Genomic DNA, 16927 nt, shown 5'->3' with positions numbered 1-16927 from the left:
GTAGAGGGGCCAGAGGAGTGTGTGAAAACAAAGGAAGGGAGGAGGAAGAGAAGGGGGTTACAGAGGGGAGTGATTACCGGACGTTAGTGATCTCAGCGTTGAGACATCAGATTGGAGACTACCAACAAGGAATTTATTCTAAGAATGACCTTTACTTCAGCACAGTAACATTGTTCTAGAGTATGGCAACATAAGCTTTTACTTTGCAAAATACATTCAATAGCTTAGAAAGACAGGGATTCTGTGTATAGCCAAATACAATACATTCATCAATGCTGCCTCACTGAAGCAGTCACTGGTACTTTTTCTGCATTTGAGTCTCTGCAATTGGCATTCCATTACGTCAATCAAGCTGCCAATATTTACCATTTTGGGGGTTAACAGCTGAAATTTAGCAGTGGAAATATGATTCAGCAAAACACCAGCAAAGGATTAGTGATTTCAATTATCCAGATTGACGAAAGCTTATTTAAAATCTCCATAGCATTTTGAATCATCACAAGTGTACAACAATTCAACTGAAACATAATAAATGTAAGCTTCGTTGGATCTTTAGTTTCTTTGTATAGTGTATGAATATAACTTTTGTATATTGTGGGACACCTAGTATTCACAGAATGGCTCACCTGATTAAATGGCATTCTGGGTCCATCACCCAGCAATGATGGTTTAGTTGGCTGTTGAAAGGAAGATGCTTGATGAGGTGGCCCTTGTGTATTTGAAGCACCCTGCTGAGAATGTGGTGGTCCTCCTGCTGCACACTGTGGCCCCTGCGGTCCTTGCATGCTCTGGGGATGTCCTTGCATTCCTTGGGGATGTCCTTGCATTCCCTGTGGAGGTCCCTGCAGTGGAGGGCCTTGCATTCCTCTTGGACCAGATGGCCCCTGCATTCCTTGTCCCACAGGTAAACCTTGGGGCCCTTGATGTCCTTGGGGTCCTAAACCTTGCTGAACATGGGTTCCTTGCTGTCCTTGTGGCCCAGGGTGATTTTGAGGACCTGGAAAACCTTGTGAGGCATGTGGTCCTGGGTGACCCTGGGGTCCTGGGTAACCCTGGGGTCCTGGATGGCCTCCTGGACCATGAATGCCTTGTGGTCCTGCATGTCCTTGGGGTCCCATTAATCCTTGAGACCCAACAGGTCCCTGTATTAGCGGAGGGACTTGAGGACCCATTTGTCCTGGAGGTGCTGGTGCTCTAAAATTGCCTTGTGGTCCTGAGGGTCCAACAGACATGTTCATCTGCATCTGTTGAGGTGGATGTGCCTGTTGAAATCCTGGTGGACCCTGTGGAATAAATCCTTGTCCCGGAAATGCCTGTGGTGCCAAAGAAGGACCTTGCTGTTGCTGCTGCTGTTGCTGAACTTGTTCCGCCTGCTTCTGTGCCATCCTCTCAATCTTCAGTTGCTATGTAGAAGAAAATAGAAGTTTATTTACAATTTGTAAATGTATCACAATTTAAGTGTATCAAAGAATTCTAGTGGATAATATAGGCTGATGTGGCAGTCTTTAAGGGGTTGTATAATGGAGAGCTTGAAACACTGTCAGACAATGCTATTTTTTAATCTTCTGATTCCAACCACAATGGACACTACTTTAATTCCCATTATTTTATACTGAACACAATGTAAACAACAATAACAGAATCGTAACTATTGAAATAAATCTACAATGTAAATAGGTTTTTGGCCCTGATGGGAGATATCCAGATTTTTGCCTCAGTTCATCAGCTGAATTTGCTGAGTTTGTTAATCTTAAATTAGTAAAAGAGCTACAAATGGAAGGAAGGAAGGGTTCACCCCAATGGTGAACCATTACCTCTGGAAATGTACATCTGTGAGAAAGGAGTGGGGCTCAAAGTTCATGTCCCCTGTCTGTGGCTACATCAGCTGCAAATGTGTTTGACATTGACACATGCAAAATGGCTATAGTGTATCTGTCTCAAGGAATGCCTGAAGTTTCAGATCGCAATAAAATGTTTGGGTGCTGGATTCTGATATGATTTCCTAATGGGAACTGCACACCACCCGGGGCAGAAATCCCCATTACTCTGTTGACCTTAACTAAGCCTTCCTATCCTGACCAACCAAGACTACAAAACCATTGTGTGCAGATACAACATGCATGAGGTAACATCCTACATGTTATTTATGACACATATTGGATCAAACATTTAATTGATCTGTATTTAAATATTAAACAGGGCAAAAATTAACAAAAACATGGCAACACATCTAAAAGTTGTGAGCTCCTTGTTAGCTGGAAACTGATAGACATCAGGTTACAAGCTATCCAGATTAAAAGGATTTAGACAATGAAGGAGCTCTCTAACCTCCAGGAGCAGTGGATTGGTGTACTGGAGGGCAGCCATCTCCTGTTCAATTTCTGCTTGAGATTTCTTCTTTTCATCCTTTTTCTTCTCTTCTGCTCTCTCAATCTTTGGCTCCTCAACAGGGACTGTGAGAACCTTATTCTGAGACCATGCCTGTCGATAAAATAAGAACATTATTACATAAATTGATATCTCCCTCTCATCTTCAAACTTCCCACCACCACCCCATCACTTTGAATTCCACCATTTCACCTCACTCAATCGACAGGAAGCTCTGTTCATTGTTGTACAAGCATGGTGTTACTTGTCTATCTGGAGCTATGAATATGAACTGCCATTAATACATAAAAGCTGAAAGACATGTGTAGTTCTTAGCTTGGTAAGGAAGTGTCCTATATTTTATCTCATTTCTAGTATATACATCATCTCTCACGTTTCATATCCTATTTGGACTAGTTTCAATATAACTTCTGTACTGAAGTGCTTTGAAACATCCTCAGCACATGAAAAGTGTTCCTTTCACCCCACTCCCTGCCTATTGGGAATACTCTTCATGCCAACTGGCATTCTCCCCCCCCCCCCCCCCCCACTTCCATTTATTCTTCCTCTCACATGGCACACTTGTGAATGGTGAAAACAGTATGGGAATAGGATTCTATGAGCCACAGCAGTATTCAAATATAACAGGCAACTTTCATGTTCAAAGAGGCCCCTTTTTTATAAATCCAAGAAACTAGATTCTCAGCAGAAATCGCCATGGGTGAAATCAAATGTCTGTGTTAAGTTTCATTTCTGTCCTTCCTGCAAACACTAGAGCATTAAACTCTCATTGCATTCTAAATGACTTTGGCTAAACCAGCACTGAGCAAATAGTAAATCTAGATACTCCCCACCCATCAAGCTCAGTGTCACTGTCAACTGTGTGCAGTTTCTTGCAAGCCAATCTATATAGGTCAGTGCTACATAGGAATGAAGTGTATTGGATTTGACAAACCTGCTGAAACTGTACGGGAATGGGCTTTGCATAAGGGACTTTCTTCTGTATTACTTTCTTTTGATCCTTTAACAACACTTCATCCATGCCCCAATCCAATCCTGGGATTGCCATCTCCACATCATTCACCTCTTCCTTGTCTGTAAACAAATCAAGCTTTATAAGGCCATGAAGCTAGGCAGAATATTTTCAAAATATTTTTGGAGTGACTCATTTCCCATACCACAAATGCAGCCAAAATCTATTGAAATGGAAAAACTGCGAGAATATTGACCCTTAACAATGCAAAGCAGTTACCTCCTTCAGTAATTAATTAATTGTTTGGGCTACCAATTAGTGACAGTGTGATTAGCACAGTTGCAAATTAACACAATAATTTCTTTAAATGTTAGTGAAAGAAAAGCAAATTTTAAAACAAATTCAAGATTTGCACAATGCCAAACTCATGTTTCCTCTGAACTCTGGTTGCCATTGATGGCTGATGCAAACCATCACCCTCCCCACCATAAGTCATAGATTTCAACTCCATCTGCCACCATACTGTCTCAAATTTTCCTTTCTCAGCTATGTTACGACTTCCCACCACAAAATGGCTGTTGTTCAGTCATGCTCTAGGTGTCAACATCTCAGGGGATCTATCCTGGGATCAACATATCTACGTAATCACGATGAAGGTATGAAGGAATTTGAGTAGATTTAGTATGACTCCAACAAATTTCTACAGATGTTCTGTAGAGAGCATCACTATCTGGTACAGAAATGCCAATGCACAAGAGGCCTCGGAGGATTGTGAACTCGGCCATCTCCAGCACGGGCAAAGCCTCCTACTTTTAAGAATAGGCAGTGCCTCAAGGCGGCGGCATCCATCGTTAAGGACCCTTGCCATCAGGGACATCTCCTTTTCTTATTACTACCATCAGGGAAGATGTACAAGAGACTGAAGACCCATACTCAATGTTATAGCAACAGCTTCTTTCCCTCTGCTATCAGGTTTCTGAATGGTCCATGAACACTATCTTGCCTTTTCTCTTTTGTGCTACTTACTTATTTTTCATTATAACTTACAGCAATTTCTTATGCCTGCACTTCAATGCCGCCACAAAACAGGAAATTTCACAATATGTCATAAACAATAAACCTGATTCTGAATGCATGCACTCTTATTCCCAGGGTTGGGGAATCAAGATATTTAAGGTGACAGAGGAGAGATTTAATAGAAATCTAAGGAAACAACTTTTTCACCAAGAGGGTGGTCTGTACATGGAATGAAAAGGTATTTTTTTTTTTAAAGGACATGTGTAAAATTGCAGGCAGGTGGGACTAGCTTAAGTGGGAATTTTGGATCAGTTGAATTGAAAGGCCTGCTTCTGTACTGTACGACTCTAACTCTTGAACTCAGTGCCTCGACTACTAAAGGCAAACACACTATACACCTTCTTTATCATCCTATCAACCTGTGCAGCCACCTTCAGGGACTTGGACTCTAAGACCTCTCTGTACATCAATACTGTTAAGGATCCTGTCATTAACTGTGTGTTTGCTCTTTAACTTATCTACAACACCAGTAGTCATGACCTCTATCCAGAATAAGACCCATCAACCACTATCCTATGAACAAGCCAATTCTGAATGCAAACATCCAAGTCACTGTGGATCCCATGCATCTTCCTTAGAGGTTGAGCCTACCATGAGGTGACACATAGCACAAAGTTAATATAGCAAACTACTAACAACTTCTCAAGTTACAGTGACCCTCCCCCTTCTAAGGTAAGGTCAATCACAGCTTTTCAGTTAATTCCAGACCATTTACTCAGTGTAAGTTCTAAACTTAAATCAATTGCAGCTATTTTATGACTACTAGGCCACAGTAAAACATGGTGAAGCTGGTCTCCTGGCTGTTAACCTTAACTTATTTGTGGACTACTTACTGGTCTGTTCCAGCTCCAAGGCTTGTTTCAACTGGTCTGGAATGCCCATCCCAGGAATACTGGATAGACTGTTTGGCTCAATGTCATCTGCGGAATTCCAAAATAAACAAAACTTCAGGATTTATACAGACTTACATCTTTATGTACTATTATATTTAAATGTTTCTTTCCACTATGATCACTTTATTTGGACAAGAGGTATTATAAACTAGAGTAGACTTTTCCATGATGACTCACAATGGAGAAGAGGCATTTAGATCCTGGAGTCTGTTCACCGGAAGCAAAGAGGAATCCTATGAAAAAGGTGGAGGGAGTGTGCACACCTTCCAAACTATGCCTCACCTGTTGTCATTTCTTGCTCCACCTGTGAATTAATTTGTCTCACACTGGTCTTACCAATCACATCAGAGTACAGACCGGGAGTGGAAGTTATTCTCAGCCCTGTGAAACTTTCTAAGAAAGAGGCTTCAAAAATCTTCTGTGCTCTCTGAATTCCAGATATAACTGGAAGAATCAGATTTCAATCATACACAGAAACAATTATGGTGGAAAGACTATGATACGTTATGCATTAATATATCAGGTTACATTGTAAAGTAGAAATCAAATGTGAAGTGCAATAACATTACAGTCTGGTTGCTTCTGCCATTTATTCCATTGTAAAACACTGCATAATGTATGCTACCATTGCATATTCCTCACTTACCATACTCTCCCACAGCTTCATCCGACATTCCTGGAAGCAGGTTGAGATTGTAGCGATCTCTCATTTTATCTCCAGGTCTATTTCTCGTCCAGAATTTGCTGCAGATGGAAGTCACAGGGGATAGAGTTAGGGGAACTGACACAAAACAGAGAATCTCTAAGATTGTGTTGCCTGCCTGGTGGTAGGGTTAGGACATTGCTTCTAGGCTAGAGAAGAACTTGAGAAAGTGTGTAACTTGAGAGAGGGATAGGATTCAATGTAAGAACTAATAACATAGCTAGGACTAGAAAGGAGCTTGGAAACAAAACTAGATGATTATCCCTGGATTATTACCTTGGGCCATCTGAAAATTGGCAAAGGATAAACAGGTTTAGAAAAATAACTTCATGGTTCAAAGTTCATTGTGATAAACAAGAGTTCAGATTCATGAGGCACTGGAACCAACACCAGGAAATGAGAGTTCTACCAACAGAATGGATTTCTCCTCAATTGCGCTGGTTTGTCCCGACAAACCGCATAAATAGGATTGTAGACTTTGCACTAAAATAAATAGGAAGGGGATTGGATCCAAGAGCATATGTTTTAATAGATTACAAGGAAATGGGAGAGAAATGGGATAGTGTTGGGGAAATTGAGAAGCAAAGTGCATCAGGCTGGGATAGAAAATATACCTCAAAAAGCAAATAGTGTTAGGAAAAACTGCAAAAAAATCGAAGCTTAACTGTCTTTATTTCAATGCATGCAGCAGTAGATAGGCTGATGCCACAGATAGCAACAAATGAGTATGACTAATAACAGGGATATGGTTGTAGAGTCCAAAACAACAGGCCAAAGGGGAAAGGAGGCACACCAAGGATGGAACGAGAGGGATGCTGAGTCACGTTACAGACCAGTGAGTAGTAACATCGGATTGGTTTGGGTTGAAATCATGAAAGAATACATAGGTAGGAGTAGTCTACGGATTCCACAAATGTGACCTTCAATAAGGTACTACAATTGTCATGTGTGATTTTATTTTACTTATTGATTGGACAAACCAAATTGGCAAGATTATCTTACAGAATAAAATCTGTGGAGTATGTATCAAAGATGTCTGCTTAAGATAGCATATTGCAGAATCAACCTGGGAGGAAGCTATTTTAGATTTAGTGGTTAAAGATTTCCTGGGAAATATCGACCAAAATATGATAGAATTCTAGATGCAGTCTGAGGGTGAAGACCATGGCACCACAATAGAAACACAGAAAACCTACAGCACAATACAGGCCCTTCACCCCACATGTTGTGCCAAACATGTCCCTACCATAGAAATTACTAGGCTTACCTATAGCACTCTATTTTACTAAGTTCCATATACCTATCCAAAAGTCTCTTAAAAGACCCTATCATATCCGCCTCCACCACCGTTGCTGGCAGCCCATTCCATGCACTCACCACACTCTGAGTAAAAAAACTTACCCCTGACATCTCCCCAGCACCCTAAACCTGCGTCCTCTTGTGGCAACCAATTCAGTCCTGGGAAAAAGCCTCTGACTATCTATAATCATGGTCTTGAACTTAATTAGGGCATTTATAAAGGTATGAAGGAGAGGTTGTTTAAAGTGGACTAAGAAAATAGGATGAGAGAAGTGAATGAACAGCACAAATATTTAAGCCACTGGTCCCTAATGCTCAGCAGGAACTTATCCCAATCTGAGGGATTCCGTGAGAATGAGGCACAATCTGTGTTTAACAAGAGGTCAAGAGTAACGCTAAATTGAAAATGTAGGAAATACGAAGTGGCAATTGTTGGTGATGATCAACACTGGCACACCTGAGGGACGTATGCTTTGCCCAATGCTCTACTCTCTCTACACACAAGATTGTGTGGTTAGGCATAACTCAAATGCCATCCATAAATTTGTTGATGACAACTATTGTTGGCAGAATTTCAAACAGTGATGAAGAGGTGCAAGATGTATGAACTATTTGACTGGTGTCACAGCAACAACCTTGCACTTAGCATCAGTGACCACAAAAATTGATTATGAACTTCAGGAAGGGTAAGACACACAGCAGTCTTCCTAAAGGGATCAGAAGTGGAAAGAGTGAGCAATTTCAAGTTCCTGGTTGTCAGCATCTCTGAGGATCTATCCTGTGCCCAACATATCAAGGCAGTTACAAAGAAGGCACGATAAGTGGCTATATTTCATTGGAAGTTTGAGGAAATTTGGTATGTCAGCAAAGACACACAAATTTCTACAGATGTATCACAGAGAGCATTCTAACTGGCTGCATCAATGTTTTGTATGGTGGGGCTAGGGGCATTGCAAAGATTTATGGATATGTTGCACAGAGGCAGGTCTATGCTGCACCAGGAGAACAGAGTGAACAGAGTGTTGTGCCTATCCCCTTAGCGAAATATGTCACTACCATTTACGAATGGATTGGAGATCCTGACATCACAAAATTCCTTTGAAAAATGTGTTATTAATAATGGGTTGATAAATTTTTAAGTCATGAGAACATGACTATTTTTGGTGGGAGGAGAGTGTAAGACTTCACTGCTAATGTTATAGGGTACTTCAGGTAATGGTTTTCTGCAGAAGTAGTGTATTCTGCTGGTAGTGTTTGGGTTCCTGTAAAAAGATAAAGGGATGCTTAGGAAATGTAATGTCATCCAATCAGGATGGTGGAAATGGGAAAAGGTTTTTGAGAACGCTGGGGGAGAGATTTTGTGACGGACACTGAGGTGGGTCAAGGTCTTTTCTGGTGGGAAATGGAGAGAGGAGAAACTTGAGAGAACCAGCAGTAGGAATCTGGTGGGAATGTGCAATTCATTGGGGGAATTCTACCAGGAGTTGGCGCTGTGAGTACAACAGACACAACAGATTTTGCAGATTTGAACTCCAACCTGTGCACACTTGACTGTTTAATTATGATGGAGCCTTTTGTTTTTTCTTTCATAACTGTTTGTTTAAGCTAACATTCATAAATATACTTCCTTAATAATTGTATGGTCTGGATTCATCAACTGTGTGGAGTGGGGCGAGCCTGCTACATAGGCAACAGCATGCTCTCCATATCGTACTGCCTTGGTTTGTGTATCGTATCGTGTAGAGAGTTAGGACGCAACATTCATAGTCAAGCCTGACTAAAGAAGGTCTTCGCTAAGAAAGGAGCTAAAGGGAGGTAGTCATCCCAAAAGTTACAGGAGGCAGGTACACAGGAGAGAAAATGAATAGGCAGGCAGAGCAGAGTACCCTGCGGCTGTTCTCCTCAATAATAAAAGGGAGGAGGTCCTGAAGAGAATTTAAGGAGATAGGTAGAAAGCTGAAAAACAGGGCCTCCAAGGTAGTTATCTTTACCACTCGCTAGTAAGGGCAAGAATAGCAAGATATGACAGTAGAACATGTGGCTGAGGAATTGGTGTAGGGGGCAGGGTTTCAAATATCTGTATTATTGGGATCTATTACACCTGAACCAAGAGGAACCAATATCCTTGCAGGCATGTTTAATAGAGTTGCTGGGGAGGGTTTAAACAAATTTGGCAGGGGTTTGTAAAACACGAGTGATTGGGCTGAAGATGGGGCAGCCGATATACAAGTAGATGCACAGTGTAGTGGGACTGTGAGGAAGGACAAGCAGGAAGACAGAGCAAAACTACAGTCTGCGGAATGAGATGAAGTGCAACATGGGGGCAAAATTCAAAAGGGTAATGAATACAGGACTGAAGGTGTTATATTTGAATGTATGCAGTATGCAGAATAAGGTAGACAATCTTGTAAAGCAGTTAGATAGGCAGGTATAACATTGTGGGCAGCATTGAGACATGATTGAAAGAAAATCTTAGTTGGGAGGTTATCATCCCAAGATCCACATTATATTGAAAGGATGGGCAGGTAGGCAGAGGGGGTGGGATGGTTCCATTGGTACAGAAGGAAAGAGTTGACAGAGGATCAGAATATGAATTGTTGTTGGTATAGTTACGAAACTACAAAAGTAAAAAGACCCTGATGGGAGTTACATATAGGCCTCTGAACAGTAGCCAGAATGTGAGCTACAAATTACAACAGAGATAGAAAATGCATGCCAAAAGTGCAATGTTACGACAATCATGGGAGATTTCAATAAGCAGGTAGATTGGGAAAATTAGGCAGTTGCTGGATCCCAAGAGTGGTAATTTGTAAAATGTCTACAAAATGGCTTTATAGAGCAGCTTGTGGTTTAGCCCTCTAGGGAAATGGTAATTCTGGAAAAAATGGCAACCCAAAATGGATTGGGTGTTGCATAATGAGCCAGATTTGAATATGGAGCTTAAGGTAAAGAAACCCTAAGGAGATAGTGATCATAATACGATTGAATTTACCCTGTATTTTGAGAGAACAAAGATAAAGTCTGGTGTATCATTATTACAATGGAGTAAAATGGGATTACACAGGTACGAGAGGAACTGGCCAAAGCTGATTGAAAGGGCACACTAGCATAGGTGACGGCAGAACAACAACAGCTGGTGTTTCTGGGGTAATTTGCAAGGTACAAAATAAATACATCCTGAAGATGAAGTAGCATTCTAAAGGGAGGATGAGGCAACTGAGCCTGACAAAAGAAATCAAAGACAACATAAAATGAGAGGGCATATAATATAGCAAGAATTAGTAGGAAGTTAAGAGGATTGAGAAAATTTTAAAAACCAATAGGAGGCAACTAGAAAAGCTATAAGGAGGGAAAAGATGAAATATGAAGATAAGATAGGTAATAATATAAAAGAAGATATCAAACAATTTTCAGACGTAAAGAGTAAAAGAGAGGCAAGAGTAGATATCAGGCCGGTAAAAAATTATGCTGGAGAGTTAATAATGGAGGACAAAGAAATGGTGCAAGAACTTCACTGAAAGACACTAGCAGTATGCCAGAAATACTGGCAGGAGTATCAGTGGGCAGAAGTGAGTGTAGTTATATTATCAAGGAGAAGGAGCTTAGGAAGTTGAAATATCTGAGGTAGATAAGTCACCTAAACCAGATTGAGTTCTGAAAGGGGTAGCTGAAGAGACTGCAGAGGCACTAGCAATGATCTTTCAAAAATCATTATATTCTGGAATAGTTCCGGAGAACTGGACATTGTAAATGTGAGTGACATTCTTTAAGAAGGGCGGTAGGCAGAACAAAGGAAATTATAGGCCACTGAGTCTGACTTCAATGGTTGAAAGATGTTATTAAGGTTGAGGTTTTGAGATAATTGGAGGCATATGATAAGATAGGCCAAAGTCATCATGGCTTCCTTAAGGGGAAATCTTGACTGACAAATCTGTTGAAATTCTTTGAGAAAATAACAGATGGGATAGACAAAGGAGAATCAGGGAATCTTGTGTACTTGGATCTGCAGAAGACCTTTGACAAGGTGCTGCACATGAGGCTGCTGAACAAGAGCCCATGGATTAGTAGATTGATTGATTGGCAGAAGGCAAAGAGTGGGAGTAAAAGTAGTCTTTCCTGATTGGCTGCCAGAGACTACTGGTGTTCTGTAGGGGCTGGTGCTGGAACTACTTCTTTTCACGTTATGTATCAATGATTTGGATAAAGGAATTGGTGGCTTTGTGGCCATGTTTGTACATTATACGAAGATAGATAAAAGGGCAGGTAAATTTGTGTAAGCAGAGAGTCTGCTGAAGGACTTAGAGAGATTAGGAGAATGTGCGAAGAAGTGACAGATGGAATATAGTGTAGGGAAAATGTATAGTCATGCGCTTTGGTAAAAGAAATAAAAGTGTAGACTATTTTCTAAATTGGAGAAAATTCAAAACTCAGAGGTGCAAAAGGATTTGGGATTTGTTGCGCAGAATTCCCTAATAGTTAATTTGAGGGTTGAGTTGGTAGTAAGGAAGGCAAATGAAATATTAGCATTCATTTCCAGAGAATGGGGTGGGGTTCATTGAAACCTTGTTGAAGATTGAAAGGCTGACATGGAGTGGATGAGTCTAGGCAGACTCAGAATAGAGGGGTATCCATTTAGAACTGAGATGAGGAGGAATTTATTTAGCCAGAAGTAGTGAATACATGGACCTCAATGCCACAGACTACATTGGAGGCCAAGTCTTTGAGTATACTTAAAGTAGAGGTTGACATGGGTTCTTGTTTAATCAGGGTGTAAAGTGGTACAGGGAGAAGGTAAGAGTATGAGGTTGAGAGGGATAATAAATCAGCCATAATAGAATGGTAGAGCAGACTCAATAGGCTGGATAGCTCAATTTTGCTCCTATGTCATATGACTTCATGGGATCTCAAAAGAATGAAGCTGATGAATTAATAACAGGAAACAAAGAAATGGCAGTTAGTTCATGCATCAGTCTTCACCATAGAGTATTTCGTGTATATGCCCAGTGGGATTTTACATTACTTGTGATTGAGATTTTTACAATTTCCTCTCTGTTATTTGAAATCATGAGGGATAAAATATTATAGAAACTTAAGAGGGCTAGAGACAGACAAATTACAAGGGTTCAGTAGCCTGCATCTTTAAGGAAGTGGCTGCAGTTGAATTTATTCAAAACCTCCTAAACTCCAGGAATGAACCAGAAGACTGAAAAATAGCCAACATGAGTCCCTTGCTCAAAGCCAGTTAGTATTTATTACATATATAATAAAGATACTAGTCAATATAAGATAATTATATAATTATTATATAATAATTATAATTATATAATTACTAGTTAATACAAGATACTAGTCAGTAAGTATTCATTTAGGAAAGTGGAGTCAACCTGTTTTTATGAAAGATAAAACATGTTTAACAAATTTGCTTGAATTCTTTGAAGATGTGACAGGCAGACTGTGTAATCAGAGCCAAGGCTCAGGAAAGTGCATTGTTCAATAATAAATTAGGGGAATGAATTAAATCCAACCTACTTTCATATTAGTTTGGTAATTACAAAAGACTTCTGACAGCCTTCAGGAAGGAAAAAATGTGGGAAGACTTGAAGCACAATTCTTTTCTAATTCTTAGTGCTTATTAATATTTTCCTGGAGGACCAGAAACTACAAAGATAATCCTTCATTTAAAAAGAAATAAGGGTGGACAATTAAAATATTAACTCTCCTCAATCTGCTGTTTTTTTAGCATTTACAATTTTTATTACAGAACATTTAATAGACTGTTAGTAATGTATTGAGATTATTAAGGGATGGAATAAATTAGCCCTTAAAGGCTAATTAAGTGGCAGCATTAATTTATTAATGGAAGATCATGAATAAACGTGATGAAGTAAAAAGGTTGATGAGTTTTGTGTATATGATGTCTATATTATGCTAGTAAAGTGTCTTACAAGGTTCAAATAAAGAGAAACCCATGGGAACAAAGAAATTGACGAGTTGAATCCATATATTACTCAAACTAAGGGAAAGCACAAATGAGTTTTAAAGCTGTTTGTTGTGAGGCTGTAGTAGCAGTGCAGCTGGTAGAGACGAAAGTTGCAGGAAGGCATCAGTTATGTGATATGTGATAAACCTAAAACAAAATGTAATCCAATAATGTTGGATGGACATGATTGACAGAAGGATGCTTCTGCATTGTACGAATGAGTGAATGGTGAGGTAATACCTTTGGGAAGAAAAGCAAGCCAAGGACATACGGAATACATGGTAGGATCCTGTGTGCAGATGAAAGGATGGATCTTGGAATGACCTGCATTAAATCACTTAAGGCAGCAAGATAAACAATTATTATTATGCTTAAGGGAAGCTTTCATTTATTAGCCAGTACAAAGATTCGAAAATCAATTTGACCACACCAGAACTGCATAAAACACTGGTGCCACAGCTAGAGTACAATTACCAGTGTTAGATTACAGGGAAGGATACAAGGGCAGTACAGCACATGATGCCAAAGAAGTTCAGTTATGGATCACTGGTCTGATGGGCTGGGGGAAGCTGAAACAATATTGAAGACCTCAGTATGCCAAACAGATTGACCTATTTCCAATAGCATAATTTGGGAACTTACACCCAGAGACCACTTTATTCGGAACATCTGTACACCTGCTCTACACCAAATATCTAATCAGCCAATCATATGGCAACAACTGAATGCACAAGAATATGGAGGCATAGTCAAGAGGTTCAGACCAAACATTAGAATGGGGAAGAAATGTGATCTAAGTGACTTAGACTGTGGAATGATTGTTGGTGCCAAACATGGTGGTTTGACTATCTCAGATACTGCTGATCTCCTGCAATTTTCATGCATAACAGTCTGTAGAGGACAGGCTACTGCAACAGAAGACCGTGAATATACACCCAGTGGCCACTTTATTAGGTATAGGAGGTAGCTAATAAAGTGGCCACTAGGCATAGCCTTGATATGTTGAAGAAAGACTGGAGGAACATTACTTTCATACAAATTGTGGTGTGGTGGTGGCCTGGAACTCAAGAACTGAAATGCATGGTGACAGAAATATTTGTTGTATTCAAAAACCACCTGAAGTGTTGCAAACTCCAGTCTAAAGATCGAGAACGAGGAAGTGGAATCAATCTGAATAACTCTCACTTTGGCCAGTATGGACATAATGAGCCAATAACCTCCTTCCTGACTGTAAATTTCTATGCATGACACATCTGGGAAAATCAATAGGTCCTCTGATTTATTTTCAGTTGAAGTATACCTGGTGTGGTCATTGGATCCTGAACAAAGTATGTGTCCAAGTGGGTGCCAGGCCAGGCTCCAGATCATTCCTTCATGAGCCATCTCCATTCCTCCAACCTCCTTCTCCACACTGTAATCAAATAAATCCATTAACAAAATCTGATTAGTTAAGGTACAATGTGGAACATTAATGAGAACAGCATAAAAATACAGGTCATCATCAAGTCTTGCAAACATGGTCTGAAGAGATATTGGCCATGAGAGCAGGACTTGTTTTCTTGTGGGTTTGTGTGGTATTGATTACAATGTATTCAGATGCAGGCGAGAAAAATTATATATGCACCTACTTTTAACTGAATAAGTCAAAAGGGCAGAAAAACAGCAGAGGACATTTATTTTGAATATTATTTTGAATTTTACTCACCCAACATGCCAGAAGAGTAGAGAGCCATCAGATCCCCCACTGGCAAACAACCCCTCATGCACTGGATGCCAAGCCACAGCTATAAGCAGATAGAAGTCAGGAATTAAAAGAGGATACAGACTTAAATCACCTTACAAATATGTTTCTGTTAATTGTACTGTAAGATTTTTAGAGAGATTTTTACTCTCTTTTCTGTAAAAAGACAAGTAAATGTGATTTAAAAACACTTTTTAAAGTTATGTTGGATTAGGGGCCAGATAATTGTTTTTATGCTTTTCCTAGTGGTTTTTGCTTCTTTACATTTGTACAATCACCCATTTGTCTTTAATCTTTTAGTAAAGTGTACTAATTTCTGTAGCAGCAGACTCAAAATGCTGGAGGAACCCAACAAGTCGGGCTTCTGCTCCCTTCCTTTCCAGTCCTGATGAAGGGTCTAAGCCTGAAACCCAGATTCCCTCCATAGATGCCACGAGATTTGATGAGTTCCTCCAATATTTAGAGTGTGTTGCTCAAGATTTCCAGCTCTATAGAATATATACTCTCAGTGGCCACTTCATTAGGGTCACCTCAACACCTGCTTTTTAATGCAAATATCTAATCAACCATTCACAAGGCAGCAACTCAATACATAAACACATGCAGACATGGTCAAGAGGTTCAGCTGTTGTTCACACCAAACATCAGAATGGGGAAGAAATGTGATCTAACTGACTCTGACCGTGGAATGATTGTTGGTGTCAGAAAGGGTGGTTTGAGCATCTCAGGAACTACTGGGATTTTCACACACAACAGTCTCTAGAGTTTACAGAGAATACTGTGAAAAACAGTTTTGTGGTCAAAAACACCCTGTTAATGAAAAAAGTCAAAGGAAGATTGGTCCAAACTGACAGGAAGATGACAGACACTCAAATAACTACGTGTTACAAGTGGCATGCTGAAGACCATCTCTGAATGTATAACACGTTGAACCTTGAAGTGGATGGGCTGCAGCAGCTTAATATCACGAACATACACTCAGTGGCCACTTTGATAGATAAAGGGAGTATCTAATAAATTGGCCAGTGAGTGTACTTCTGCAGTTCATTTGTCTGCAAAGCTGAAGTGTGAATCAGTTACTGCTCACAACTTTCTTGTTACTTTACAGCCTTGCTTGCTGGTACAGGCTGACCCTGTCTGACCTGTACTATGACGAACATCTAATAAAACAGCTGTACCATAACATTTTCACCTCATTTCGGATTTCTGAAGAAACTTCTGGACAACATTATTTTCATATCTAACATTTTTTTTAAATCAAATCAGTGTATAAAATTAAGCAGTTTATTTCACTCTGACAACTGCCAATAAAAAAAATTATAAATATTATGTTGCTTTTTGGTATGGCATTTGCTCTTTAAAATGCAAGCCTTAAAACTGAGAAAAACAAATTCATCCTAATAATCTGCTTAGATATAAATTGGATCAATGCTGATACTTAACAGGAAAGTAACGTTAAAGAATGAAAACCACTTCATTTTTGCTCAATTTCCTCTGAAATAAAATAGGGTGATATCAATCAAGAAAATCACTTTAACCTACATGCTAGCAAATTGCATGGATTAATGATGATTAATGGTGTCACATTGGTTGTTGTGACACATCTATTTTGGTAGTGGTAGTATAGTGGGTAGTGTTTGTAGCTCACGCTTACAGCTTCCATTGCTGGCTAGCAGTCTTACGAAAAGGAGAGCTGAAACGCAAGCCTCTCCAACAGCAAGCTACATGTAGCTTCTCACTGGCGACAGACAGAAACTGAACTCCATTCTGACTCAGGCTGAACTACAGAGGACGAGTGGAAGTAGTCTGCAACCTGCACACATAGGATGCAGGTCTACCAGAGCGTGAACCAGATTCCTGACTATGGGCAAATAGTCTCACTGCCTTGTGGGCA

General features: G+C 39.9%; 1 protein-coding gene across 2 annotated transcripts in view; it reads right to left on the bottom strand.

The window, feature by feature from the left end:
* The window catches only part of LOC132381298 (pre-mRNA 3' end processing protein WDR33-like), a 131241-nt gene that overhangs the window by 25490 nt on the left and 88824 nt on the right, over window positions 1-16927 (bottom strand). For both annotated transcript variants that reach the window (XM_059950679.1, XM_059950685.1), the window contains exons 10-16: window positions 14998-15076; window positions 14593-14703; window positions 5957-6054; window positions 5251-5337; window positions 3323-3462; window positions 2329-2481; window positions 627-1403 (exon numbers count right to left, since the gene is read on the bottom strand). In XM_059950679.1, the coding sequence (XP_059806662.1) occupies window positions 627-1403; window positions 2329-2481; window positions 3323-3462; window positions 5251-5337; window positions 5957-6054; window positions 14593-14703; window positions 14998-15076 (1445 nt within the window). The remainder of the gene's footprint in view (window positions 1-626; window positions 1404-2328; window positions 2482-3322; window positions 3463-5250; window positions 5338-5956; window positions 6055-14592; window positions 14704-14997; window positions 15077-16927) is intronic.

The sequence above is a fragment of the Hypanus sabinus genome, chromosome 2, assembly GCF_030144855.1.
Source record: "Hypanus sabinus isolate sHypSab1 chromosome 2, sHypSab1.hap1, whole genome shotgun sequence".
NCBI lineage: Eukaryota > Metazoa > Chordata > Chondrichthyes > Myliobatiformes > Dasyatidae > Hypanus > Hypanus sabinus.
This window is presented reverse-complemented; position numbering and strand designations above follow the sequence as displayed.